The 14,838-nt window shown below is 37.6% G+C and overlaps 1 protein-coding gene across 1 annotated transcript; it reads right to left on the reverse strand.

Moving 5' to 3' along the window:
- Positions 1-412: 412 nt before the first annotated feature.
- On the reverse strand, positions 413-1,549 carry LOC128578313 (actin-related protein T1-like). Its single transcript, XM_053580908.1, has one exon. It carries the CDS (start codon positions 1,547-1,549, stop codon positions 413-415), a length of 1,137 nt encoding a protein of 378 aa, XP_053436883.1.
- Between the last annotated feature and the right edge of the window lie 13,289 nt (positions 1,550-14,838).

Here is a 14,838-nt window from a genome sequence, read left to right on the forward strand (position 1 = left end):
GTTATTCTGACTAAAGGCCAAACCAATGAAAGAGTTGTTGAGCTCTAGCAATAGCCTAGCCTCCCTGTTTCTGCTTCATTTCTTTCTCCTTCTTTGACTTATATTTGTGATTCTGTCTCCTGGGCACTGGGTGACAGAACCACTTAACCCACTGATTCTGAAAAACTTACCCAAATCCAGCTTGATTAAGGAGAAAACAACTTAAGAGGCCCATAGAACAAAAATAGAGGGGTACAATCACTTAAATATTGATAAGATAAGTTAGAAATTCTAGCATTACCAATAATAAACTGAAATCTGCAATGTCAAAACCCTTTTATTGAACATCAAGCTGAAGGCCAAGAGACCCTTTAACTTTCCAATGGTACTCCTGCAGTCTGACACTTGGGCCATCTTCTGTGCTCAGGGATCTTTAATAGCATCTGCTCTGAACCACAGATGCCCCAAACTCCTTGAAATCTTCAGAAGTGACCCACATTTTCTTGAAACTGCTCACAGAGGTCATTATGGATGCACCAATCCATGCAGAGAAACGTCTATCAGGAGAAGCTGTAATCTTGATGGGGGTTCCTTTGGAAGCCAGTTGTTCCAGTTCTTTCAAGAGCCTTTCCTCCAGTCCAGGAAAGAGAGTGGTGCCCCCACACAGTACAATCTCTGCAAAAAGGTTCTTCTGGATGTCAGTGGCACATTTTGTGATGCTGCTGGAGACCATTTTTGAGAGACCTGGATTGTGGATGCCTAGCTGGTCAGGTGCAAAGAGAACCTCTGGTGCCTGGTATAACAACTGGTCCCTAATATGGATGACATTCTCATCAGGAAGTCTGTATTCTCGAAAGACTTCCCCAGGCTTCTTGGATATCTCTTTCTCTGGCTCCAAGGCAACGTAGCACAGCTTCTCTTTAATGTCGTTCACTAAGGCCTTGTTGAGAATGCCAGAATAAGTACACCCTCTAGCAAAGAGGAGCTGGGTGAGGTGCTCTGTGATGTCCCTCCCTGCCACATAGAGCTTGGTGACTGCATGAGGCAGGGCATAACCCTCAAAGATGGGGACAGTGCAGGTGACCCCATGTCCACTGTCCACCACCAGGCCTGTGATGCAGGCAGAGGCATAGAGAGCTACCACGGCATGGTTGGACAGGTAGAAAGCAGGCACGTTAAAGTTCTCAAACATCATTTCAGCAAGCCTTTCTCGAGTCTCCCTTGGGTTCATGGAGGGCTCAGTCATAAGTACAGGTTGGTCACAGGGTTTTACTCCCAGGTTACACTCAAAAAGGTGTTCCCAGAGTTTCTCCATGTCATCCCATCCTGTTACCAGTCCACGTTCAATGGGGTAGTGCAAAGATAATGTCTCATACCTGCACAGGCCTTCTTGCCCCACAAAGTACTTCTTCTCATTGGCTCTTTCTGAAGGAATGTTAACTTTAGGATGGCCCACGACAGAGCTGATGATGTGACGAGGTCCATTCTCTCCAGAAATACCCACTTTGCAGAGCCCTGAACCATTGTCAAAAATCACAGCTGGAACATCTAATACGTGTGGATTAAACATGTCTGCATCTTCCTTTCCTGAACCTCATCAACATAAGGAAAGAACACTTAGGCCACTTTGTGATGCAGGCACCTTTGGAAGTTTTAAAGCCACAGGATTCCAGAATTCTTAGGCTGTCATGCAGGTGGAGCTAGCAAGTTGTCTCCACTGTACCAGAACACCCCATCGTCAACCCACTAATCTTTTCTCATTTCTGGCAGTGTAGGTCCTGCTGAGGGATGATTTTCCTTTATGTCACAATTTAGGCAAGGCAACAATTGTCCTGAGTGGGTGTCAGAGGGACAGGGTCTATGAGCCACCAGTGCTGCCTATCCGGTGAGGTGTATAGTCAGGGAAGGCAAACCATACATATGAACAGCTTTAGTGAGCCTATGGACCCAGAGCAGAGGCCTGATTTTAGAACAAAGTGAAGCTGCCAAACTGTGGGCCTGTCCCAGAGAACTACTCTCTACCCTCTCTGCTCTGGTGAGCTTTGTTTTGCAGAATGCTAAAAATACCCTTCCCTTCGCTAAGGGGAGGAACTAAGCATCAGATATATGCTCAGTTTGGAGGATGGAAACAATCAACTCAAGATATTGTTTCTTTTTTATTAATATTAAATCATAGCTGCATACATTAATGTGATCATGGGGCACCATACATTGGTTTTATAAACAGTTTGACACATTTTCATCACACTGCTTAATATAGCCTTCCTGGCATTTTCTTAGTTATTGTGTTAAGACAATTATATTCTACATTTACTAAGTTTCACATGTAGCCTTGTAAGATGCACCGCAGGTGTAATCCCACCTATCACCTTCCCTCTACCAATCCTTCCCCCTCCCTCCCCTCCCTCTCCCCATTCCCCATATTTGGAATACTATGCAGCCTAAGATATTCTTTCTTTTATTGACCTTTACATTTGTTTACTTGTTTGTATTTATTTAGATAAATTTTACATATCATACATTTATCCACTTCAAGTGTCCATTTCTATGATTTTAGTATAGTTACAGATATTTGCCAATATTTCAAAAATAAATAAGGATTACAAAATATCAAAATAAATAAATACACCTCATAAAGAATTCCAGTGTCCTTTAGCTGCCAATCCTCATTAGATCATCTATCGGAGCCCTATGTAAGCCTTACTAATATATTTTTTGCCTCTGTAGATTTACTTTCTCTTCATTTTTTCATATAAATTGAATCATATAAGAGTGTTCAGTGTCACCACAGGGTCCCTCTGGAGGAAGTAGTCCCCACTTTCTACAGCTCTCACCCGTGGGGTGAGACAAGAGGTCCTCAGTTCACTACTTGCCTGTAGAAAACCTAAAGGAGCAAAGGAAGAGATATAGGAAAAAAGAAGAAAAAAAAAAACAGCTTTCTTGAGGGAGGGATCAGACACTTTTCCTTTCGGATGAGTTTTGTACCTAAAGATTGCTTTCTTGGGTTTGCAGCTTTCCTCAGCAAAAGTGGTTTGCAGTTATCTTACTTCTCTCTCAGCTTGGCTCCCAGTCTTCAGTTGAATTGGGTACTTTCTGGACCTTATCCTTCCCTCTGGACAGGAGCTTCTGTCGGAGGCTGCTTCCAGTTGGCCATCTTGCCCACCAATCGTTTTTACCTTTTTTTTTTTTTTTTTTTTTTGTAGAGACAGAGTCTCACTGTACCACCCTCGGGTAGAGTGCCGTGGCGGCCTCCCGAGTACAGGCGAATACAGGCGCCCGCCACAACGCCCGGCTATTTTTTTGTTGCAGTTTGGCCGGGGCTGGGTTTGAACCCACCACCCTCAGCATATGGGGCTGGCGCCTTACTCACCGAGCCACAGGCGCCGCCCTGTTTTTATCTTTTTTAATTAACTACAATAGTTAATCAGAAGTAGAAATGTATGATTCATTGAATTTTATATTTCTTAAATGGCAGCAGTATGTATCAAACCAATCAATCTAGAAACAGCTGGAGTTCTTTTTCACATTATCAGGCACAGTCAAAATCAAGGGACTATTTGAAGCAAGAAAAGAATTTAGGATGATATCAAATGCTGAAAATCATCCTAAACTCCAAAGCCATGCTGTTCATCATTCATATCCAAGGAAAAATAAATGCAATAAACTAAAAGATGGGCTTATGAAGTATATATATCTGTCTTTAATTTCCCATTTAACAAGGCTTCCTGACCCATACAAACACTATATAGCAGTGCTATATATATAGCAGTGCTATATATAAACTGCTATATAGTGTTTGTATTCCAAAGTCTGTCATAAACAGAAAGCGCTTCTTTTTCCAGAAACTCCATCATTTCCCAGAGTCCATTTTACCAATAATTTAGCCACCAAAGGATATGATTGTCCTCATTGGTGTCGGCCTTGGATATTTTCCATGATCCTAATTTGCCTTGAATCATTTTCCAATAAATCTGGTAGATCTGACATCTTTGATGTTCTTTTCTTCTTTTGGAACATATTTATATAGCTCCAGTTCATATTATCTTTTAGAGCTAACAAGTTTTATCTAATAAAGCAGTGGTTTTCAAATTTTATTTTAGGAATTGAAACTTTTTTTAACACAATGATCAATAAACCAAATATGTAAGAGATGAAAGTGAAGCTATTCTGGTTGAAGTAGGGCTGTGGATCTATGGAAACCTACTGCCTGGGCCTCCCTCTTCTCCCCACCCCTTAGTGGCTCTTGAGGGGGCTTTGCAGAACTCCTAGGATAAAAAATATCCTTTTATCTATTATTATATCAGGGTGAAAATGTTATTTTAATAACTGGACAGATTTCCTCAAAGAAGGTACAGTAATATTTTAACAAATAAATTGAGAGTCAATTGGATATAAAAGATGAGATCAGGAGAATTTGCATTAGAAGGAAAAAAAAGGTTAAAATAGAGCAAGTTTCATTTCTCTGCTCAAGAATTGAATAAGAGTTTATAGTATATGAGAGAGGAAAAAAGATTTTTGTGAAATTCCTGTCCATTTCCCTAAATACAAAAAGCTTATATGTGTCACTATTTGTTGTGAAAATCAAAGAAATGTGACTAAGTTCCCAATTCTGGGCTGGCATGTAACACAGAAAAGAAGAGAACTGTAGAGGCAGAAAGAGGCCAGTGAAAAAAAGAATTCAGTAGATGAAAAATCTCTAAACTAGAAGTATGATAAAATGTGAGTCTCTTTTAATTTATAGAAAAAAAAGGGAGGGCAATGAATGTCCAACATAATATAGGATAGGCCTCCATGACATAATTAATACAAATTTTAAAGAGTACCACTTAGATTTAAGTTCAAAATTCTTCTATTTGGTACATGAAAAGACTATGACATTTCTCTGTCTGAGGTTGAAATGTAAATAAATAAAAAGTTTACTCTCTTCTCCATATGTCTTCATTCCTTGTAGAGAGCAAAAGAGATAGAAACAGAGAAAAAAAAATGTTTTAATATCCTATAAAAAAAAAGAAGGTAAGGGAGGAAACAAAAGTAGAAGAGGAAAAAGAGATAGGGATAAAAACAGAAAAAGAAGAGGTATAGCATAACATGAGGTATGTAGGAGACCAGGAAAAGAGGGGAGGAAATAAGGCAAGGATAAATTTTCTATTCAACTCAGAAATAACCCTTTTACAAACTAATTTATCTCGTCACCCAAAATGTAATTTAAAGAGTCCAAGGGCCTGAGGAAGCATGGCTTATCCTAATTCCGTCCTTTTCCTTATCTCTAAATTTGCAATTTGGAGAGGGGGCCCTGCAGCTTTTCATTATGTCTCCCTCTGAGCTTTTCCCTTTGGGAATGGGAGTTGGAGGGAATCTTGAAAAAATGACTTACTCTTGAACGCATCTGAGCCTTGGTATCAGCCTATCATGGCTTCCTCAAATTACCATCCCATTCTTCTCTGCTTGGAGATTCACCTTCTCTTTACTTCATGGGAGACTTCTGAATTTCTTTCTTTAACTTGCCAAGAAAATATTACCTTTTGAAAAACACCATGCTACTCTTCCTTTTGTGTTTGCTTAAGGTTAACTTTGTCATAAAACCTCTTTCCTCTGAAGTAGTGATATTTTCTCTGATGTGCCATCCATACTGTTACACTAGATATTTTTCCAACAGTCATCTCTTTTCCATAACTCATTATCAGGCCAGTGTATACCACAGAGCCATACAGAATAATTATATGGAGCAAGTATTAATTTTCTGTTTTCCAAAAGCTTATGGTTTCCAATGTTTTAGAAATCTAAAGATCTCTAACAATATCATGTTTGTGAAACTATTCTCTGCCCCACAATTACAGATAATTGAGAATATCTATGCTGATAAATAGTTGATGAATTAAGTAATATTTTGCCTCAACTTATACTCCATTAATCACAGGAGCAGAATGCATCTATTTGATCAGCAGTTGCACATAAAATTACCACAGATGTTACTTATTTAGACCACAAAGAATGCTTTATCCTCAAATATATCCTTGGCCCCTTACAATAATGCAGTACTTTTCCTCCTGTCAAGAAGCCTGAAGCTCACAATTTGTATAACACTGGACTTGTCCTAACCTGAACAGCCTTTTCCTTACAATGTGCAGTTGCAAAATTGCCTTCCCTGCTTATCACACCCTTAGTCATATACCATTAGAACTCAAATATTTAGTTTGGACCACATATACATGCACTTGCTTATATGCCCTAGTTGTTTCTATCTGAAGAAGCAGACTATCATCTCAACAGTAAGTTTCTTCAACAATTTCTTCTATTTCTCCTGCCTCCTACAGATCATAATCCAGTGCCCTGAACAGATGATAGTCAATAAATGCTGGTTAAATGAAAAAAAACAATCTTTCCTTGGTTTCCCCCATCTATGTGTCCAGTTATTTTTCCTCTTACCTCTTCCACCCTCCAGCAGTGTGGAACTCTATAAATCTCCTAATACAACAATCTATTTCATATTTCTGTGACTTTGTTGTACATTCTAGATTTTCCTGTCAGAAATGTCCTTCCCCAATTTGCCTACCTGCCACGTTCTATGCCCAATTCTATTATCATTCAATACTTTCATTATCTGCGTACGTGTTTACTTCATCAGTTTTAGGAGCACAGGTCCTGTATCTTTCTCAGCCACTGTAATATTCCCATCACTCATTTCTTCAATGAGAATTTGTTAATTATCAATGTATGTCTTCTTAGACAATCTGTGAACCCCTTGTGAACGATAAATATATTATTGACATCTCTAGATGACTAAAACACAGTTCATGGTACAGACTAGGTACTCAGAATATGTTGATTGAATTAATTCAACACAGTAATCTTAAAATGCTATCAATATTTTAATATAATCTGATTGTCTTATGTAATGAGACATTTAATTTTAATATGTTAAAATTCTGCAAAATCTTGTGCAGACAGATTTTGGAATGGCCTTTAGGTACAGACACTACTCTTAGAGCTTGTCATCTGGCCTCAGAGAAAGATTATTTTCTATTTTTGCATCTTAGTATTATAAAGTAAAATATACCTGCACTATCATGTTGAATATATTATTCACAAAAGCAAAGATATAGAATCAACCTATGTTTCCACCATTGGAGGGGTAGATAAAGCAAATATAGTATATACACATCATGCAATACTATTCAGCCACAAAAGGAATGAAATTACATCTTTTGCATCAACAAAAGTGAAACTGGAAGTCATTACCTTAAGTGAAATAAGCTAAGCACAAAAATTAAAATGTTGCATGTTCTCACTTATATGTAGGAGGCAAAAAGTGTGAACACATGGAAGTAGAAAATAGAAAAGCAAACAACAAAAACTGGGAAGAATGAGTAGAGGGAGAAGGGAGGATGATGAGAAGTAGGTTAAAGGGTAAAAACATACAGTAAGATAGAAGGAATAAATGTTAAATTTTGTAGCAGAGTAGAGTGGCTATACTTAACAAAAATGTATTGTATTTCAGTGATAAGACATCCTGAATACCCTGACTTGATCACCACACATTATATACATGTAATAAATTTTCTCATGGACCCCATAAATTTGCACAAATAAAAATTATGTTTTGTAATATTATCCATTAAAAAACAGGCTAGAGAAGTGATTAAGAGGAAAGACTGGATTCAGACAAACTGGTTCCAAATTCTGAATTCATCACTTATTTACTTACATCACCTTGGATAGGTCCCTATCACCCACTTAAATATGTAGGAAAGAATTTGACAGTAAGTGTTCAATTAACATTAGCTAACAATATTGAAAAATATTATTAAGATTTAGTATTTATCCCCCAAATAATGTCACAGGTTCCGAATACAGCACAGTTAGAACTTAGGTGCAGCCCTTCAAATATTTACTCACTTTTCTTTTTTTTTTTAATTTTTTTATTAAATCATAACTGTATACAATGATATGATTATGGGACATCATACACTCACTTCATAAACCATTTGACACATTTTTATCACAGTGGTTAACATAGCCTTTCCGGCGTTATCTCAGTTACTGTGCCAAAACATTTACATTCTACATTTACCATTTGTACCAGAATGTTTATTGCAGCCCAATTCATAATAGCTAAGTCATGGAAAAAGCCCAAGTGCCCATCGATCCACGAATGGATTAATAAATTGTGGTATATGTATACCATGGAATACTATGCAGTCTTAAAGAAAGATGGAGACTTTACCTCTTTCATGTTTACATGGATGGAGCTGGAACATATTCTTCTTAGTAAAGTATCCCAAGAATGGAAGAAAAAATACCCAATGTACACAGCCCTACTATGAAACTAATTTGGGACTCTCACGTGAAAGCTATAACCCAGCTACAACTTAACAATAGGGGGAAGTGGGAAGGGGGGGGTGGGTAGAGGGAGGGGAATCGGTGGGATCACACCTGTGGTGCATATTACAGGGGTATTTACTCACTTTTCTTTCCTAGTCAGGGGTCAAGACTGGACAACCTCGCTTACGAAAGAGACAAGAATATTCCTTTAAGCTTTCAGAGGATTTTGGATAACGATCAGTTTCACCAGGCCTACCTCTGCATTTAGTACAAAATATCTCACTGGCCTCCAGGCAAATGAGGCAATTTGTCATCTGGAGATTGGCTTTCTGTGAAGAAGCAGCTTTCCTTCTCCATTTAAAGAAATTTTGTGTTATTTTGAATATCTTTGTTTTGTAAAATATCTTCTGATAAAAAATGGATGAGAAGTATTTAAAAAATCAGAACCTGGGCTAAAAATAAACAGAAATCATACTGGAATTAACTAAGGTGACTGATCATATGCAGATGGTCTGGCTAGTGGTAGGTGGCAGGAGGCATTTGCAGCCTGGAATGACTTGGAAGTTGGTGAGCAAGGAAAGGGCTAATTAGCATAGTGCCATTTCAAGGATTCCCTCTGATGGCAGAAAGTCTGAAAACATGTCATAAACCTCCCTTTTTCATTACTTCTGATTCCATTCAGTAAGTGGTTAGGGGTTAGAGAAGGTATGGATTGTCTCTGTTCAGCTAAATTAGAAAAGACTCTAGGTCAGGAGTTGGCAAAATTTTTCTGTAAACAGCCGGGTAGTGAATATTTCATACCATATGGTTTCTGTCACAATCACTCAATTTTGCTATTAAAGAAATAGCCATAGACAATAAGAAATAAACAGCTGTACTTGTATTCTAATAAAACTTTATTTACAAAAGCCTCCTGCCAACTGGATTTGGTTCATGAACCATAGTTTGACTACCTCTGCTCCAGAAAAATTGATCTGAAGGTTCCAATAAAAGAAGTCTGAGAATATATGGGGGGAATGGAAACAACACACTGTATTTTGCCATGTATAATATACACCCATGCTTTTGGCCCTAACTTTCAGAAAAACTACCCTTGAAAAAGTAGCCAGCTCTCAGCTAGGAGAAACACATCTGGGGAAGGCTAACACTCCCTTGGTAAACATGCAGATTGCACTGCCTTCTGGCAGCTTGCTGCTCTGGGAAGGCTGACCCTTCCCTCTCTCCTGAGAGACCTTCCCTCCCCACCACATCAGGGGCTGTGGCCAAGATAACCATACACCTGGCCAGAGGGGTAGGAGCTTCTAAGGCTGCTCAGTCTGTAGGTATCCAGGTGGGTTCCTGGGTCCTGCACAGGACTCCCGGTCCCTTCTGTATACCCAGGCTTCAGGCCTCAGCCCTCACCCACACAGCCATGGTCCTCCTTGCCAGCCCTACCACTACCCATGCTCCTGATTGTGGTGCTCAGAGGAAGCATCTCCAGCCCACTCCCACCAGATTCTGGATCCTCCCAGACTGGAACCCCATGTGTCCAGCAGGCCCAGGTAGGAGGGTGCAGAAGACCTGGTAGGCCTGAGGGACTGCCTCACTCCTGAGCAGCAGTACCTAAGGATAATGACATCCTTATATTTTCCTGAAAAAATATGGCAAAAAAATGTGCACTATACATGGCAAAAGATGTAATACAGAGTTAATAAAATTAGACTATAAGCATTAGATAGCTATTTGATCTCGGACATACTACATAGTCTGTTTATGCCCCAGTTTCCTTATCTATCAAATGAGATGATTAGAAATGATTCCCAAGATGTTTCTTATATTAAAATTATACAACTTTTTTTTTTTTTTGAGACCGAGTCTCTAAGTAAGTACCTAGGTAGAGTGCCATAGCATCATTATAGCCCACAGCAACCTTAAACATCTGATCCTCTTGCCTAAGCCTTTTGAGTATCTGGGACTACAGTCATGTGCCACAATGATCAGCTACTTTTTCTGTTTTTAGTAGAAATAGGACCTCATTCTTGCCCAGGTTGGTCTTGAACTCCTAACCTCAAGCAATCCACCCACGTTGAGTTTGCAGTGTGCTAAGATTATAGGCATTAGCCACTGTGCCCAAATTTTCTTATAATAGGAATAATTGTCAAACTTTTTTAGCCTTCTGCTGAACCTTTTTTTTTTTTGCGGTTTTTGACTGGAGCAGGGTTTGAACCCGCCACCTCTGGCATATGGGGCCAGCACCCTACCCCTTTGAGCCACAGGTGCCACCCCCTTCTGCTAAATCTTTTAAGAAAGTCAGATAAAAAATCTCTAAATGCCTAATGGATGTATATGGAGGAATTATTCTATTTGGAGCTCTGAAAGGATAACTAAATTCCTGCTTTCCCATTACCATTTGAAATTACTATTTCCAAACCCTTGATTCCCATCCACAATTTTCAGAATCCTAGACCAAGTAACAGTAATAAGGTTAATGATGGATAATGGCTTCCTTATGAAAACATCATACCACTTAATTTTTTATATGTTATAAATCTCTTCCATACAAATTTTTCCTAAACCAAAACATTCCAAGGTGGGCGGTGCCTGTGGCTCAAAGGAGTAGGGCACCAGCCCCATATGCCGGAGGTGGCAGGTTCAAACCCAGCCCTGGCCAAAAAAAAAAAAAAACAAAAAACATTCCAAGGTAGCATATCTGTGGTTTAATGAAACACATCAAAAGGAAGATGCATTTATTTCAACAAGGATGAAAATTTTGGCTAAAGATCTTGTAAGTAGGAAAGATAGACTGGTAACATTTGCTCAAATATTTGAGCTAGTTTGGCGTTATCAGTCAGAATTTTGAATGAATATGACATTTTCATAACTAAGTAATTATCATGTCAGCTTGTCCTGAATAATTTTAATATTTTTATTGAAATTGCCTATTGTCTATATTTAATATATACAGCATGATATTTTAGTATACCTATATATAGTAAACTGATTATGGTAGTAAAGCTAATTAACATATCACCTTTCACATATTTACAACTTTTTGTGGTGAGAACACTTACCATGTATTTTTTTAGCAAATTTCACATATGCAATTCTTAACTATAGATCTCATGTGTATTAGATTTGTAGAACTTATTATTATACATAACTAAAACTTCATTCCTTTTGAATAATATTACCTCTTTCCATACCCATCCCCTTCCCCCTGGTAATCACCATTCTACTCTGTGCTTTTATAAATTTGACTTATTTAGATTCCACATATAAATGAGATCATACACTATTTTCTTTTTTTGTCTGGTTTATTTCTCCTTTGTATAATATCTTCCAGGTTAACATACGGGCCTATCATCCATTTCTGTAATCTGCAATGTATAGGCCAGAAGTATAGCTTTTCTATTGCACCAAAGACAGCTTGTGACCTGTTCACTACCTATATCATATTGTAGCTCGTCTCTTTGTGTGTGAGAGAGGTAAAGAGGGAGACAGGGAGAAAAAATTGAGAGATTTCATTTGCTTAGAAAACAAAAGAGGAGAAGAAAAAGGGAAAATAAAAGAGGAGAAGAAAAAGGGAAGGTAGTTCATTAGGGATAGAGCTGAGTCAAAACAGCTTCTGAAAAATCATTAAAGTCAAATGCAGCAAAATTAGATCTAAACTGGGATTTTTAAAATCTACTATTATCTTGTCTATTATTCTGAAAACCCTAAAAAAGGTGATAATATCATGGATAGCTGCGTCCAGAGGGCAATTTTATTCAAGCCAACTGGTTTTTCCTAAAAGCAGCTGAAAAATTAGACTAAATTAACTAAAAGACTATCCCAATTTATTAGCATTGCTTCAGGAAAACAAGCAGTGGTGTACGATGGTTTCAATGACCAAAAATAAAGTGAGAATATGATCAAACTATCTCACTTCAATTAATTTTACCATTCATCACGGCCACTAAAAGCCACATGAAAGGTTTTATGCTTTAGTGAGTATTTCTATTCTTTCTGAAATCTTACAATCAGAAGCAGATAATTCTGCACCATGCTGGCTATGGAGCAAACATAGAGAAAACAGAATACATACATTGAGTATGAGAAAAGAACTGAATTTATTAGAATGACATATCGTGGAATGGAAGGAACACTCAAAGAACTAGGATGAAAAGGGGCATAAACACAGTTAGTTCCAGGGATCACGATAACAGAAGATAGCCAACAGTTTTCAAAGAGTGGGCCAATATATTCCATAAAAGGGGTGATTAGCTGTCCTACTTTATATGGACAATTGATGTGATTTCATTCATGTATAAAATGTAATACCAACACATATTCATGCCAAGCTCATCAAATCTGATGACCAGTCTTAAACCTTCCAGTACAAATATTAGTTAGTTACTATACTGGAATGGCCTCTAGAATAAATTGTATGTTTCTGTCCTTGCACTAATGAGGACAAGAAAGTTCCAAGACACACACACACACACACACACAGATACAGAAGCGTATAAAGGAGAGAGATAGTGATAGAGATGATAGAGATAAAGATATGTAGAGAAAGAAATAGTGATAGAGCGGCAGAGTCTGAAAAATTAGACTAATAATTAGTCTAATTATCTCATCTAATAGATGAGAGCGGCAGAGAGAGAGACAGAAATATTAATTTAGTTTGGTTTTCAAGCTCATGACGTGGCTAGAGCATAGAGCAGGCAGGCCATACTAATTGTTAGTCATATCAACATTTGCAAGAACAGAGGGAAGTCCATTTCCTTAAAGGAAATTAAAAGCTAGTTTTCAACAATGAGGAGTTGTGTACAGAGGGACAATAAAATAAAATATAAGCATAGAAAGACATGAACAAACCCTCCAAGTGACTAAGAATAACCTCAGTGACAGGGAACTTAATATTTTCTAAAGTTGTCTTATATAAGGCTCTACATCTCACATTTTTCCTTATCTTGTACTGAGTCATTTCTTCACAGATTTTGTCCATTGGCCCAAGTTCTACCCATCTGTGTTCATCCAGAATAAATCTTTCTCCTCTGTTGCAGTCCCTAAGATATTTCGGTCAGATTTCTTATTCCTTTTTCCTCATGTCTTTCATCTCTGAGTATTTTTTGTCTTTACAGTTACATCCCCTGCTTATAACCCATGTTTTCTAGATCTTTGTGTGCTTATGCTTTCATATTCTTCAAGTTTCATTTCAAATGTGATCTCATAGAGACTGTCTTTGACTACCCCATCTACAGGAACACCCTATGAGTTACTTTTTTTTTAGTTTTGAAATATTTATGCATATAAAAATATACAATCTATATGCAATACACAAAGATTACAAAATTTATTTATTTATTTATTTTATTAAATCATAGCTGTGTACATTAATATGATCATGGGGCACCATACACTTGGTTCATAGACCGTTTGACACATTTTCATCACACTAGTTAACATAGCTTTCGTGGCATTTTCTTAGTTAATTTGCTAAGACCTTTACATTCCACATTTATTAGGATTCACATATACCCTTGTAAGATGCACCGCAGGTGTAATCCCATTAATCCCCCTCCCTCTACCTTCCTCCCCCCTCCCTCCCCTCCCTTCCCCCCTTCTCCCTATTCTTAGGTTGTAACTGGGTTATAGCTTTCATGTGAAGGTCCTACATTAGTTTCATAATAAGGGTGAGTATATTGGGTACTTTTTCTTATTACCCAGCATTCACATTAAGAGAAAGACCATCACATTCACATTAAGAGAAAGACCATCACAATTCTGAAGACCTGTCTGCCCCCCTCCCCCACATTGAAGTAGCCACTATCTGAAAATGTTGATTATCATTTCTTTCCTTTCCTTTATAATATTACTAAATTCATATGTACCCCTAAAAATACATTTCTAATTTTACATGTTTTAATTTAAGTAAATGAAATCATACCATATGCATTCTTATATGACTTGATTTTCATATACATTACATTTGTGATATTAATTCATTCTGATATATATTGTCATAGCTGATTATTTCCCACAACTGTATGGTATTTCATTGTATGAATACACCAAATTTTATTTACCATTCTGTCAGTGAACATTTGGCTTGTTTCCAGGTGTTCGCTACTAAAAATGATGCTGTTAGAGGAAAGGATGGATAGTCAGAGCACGAAAAAATTTTAAGGCAGTGAAATTACTATGTATAATATTATAATGATGAATACGTGTCATTATGCATTTGTCCAAACCTGAAGAATGTACAATACCAAAAGTAAACCAGAGTTTACTATGAACTTGGATTTTAATGTGTCAATGTATGTTCATTAATCCTAACAAATGTACCACTCTGCTGAAGAATATTAGTAGTTGGGGAGGCTGCACATGTGTAAGGTGCTCTGTACTTTCTTTTCAATATCACTGTGAAACTAAAACTGCTCTATCAATAATAACATCTATTGAAAAAACAAGGCTGGTATGAACATCTATCTATATATTCTACAATAGAAATTTAGATTTTCTACTATGTGCCAATTGCTAATTCAGGTCCATGGATTTCAGAAGCAGAACAAC

This window comes from Nycticebus coucang, chromosome X (genome assembly GCF_027406575.1).
Source record: "Nycticebus coucang isolate mNycCou1 chromosome X, mNycCou1.pri, whole genome shotgun sequence".
Taxonomy (NCBI): domain Eukaryota; kingdom Metazoa; phylum Chordata; class Mammalia; order Primates; family Lorisidae; genus Nycticebus; species Nycticebus coucang.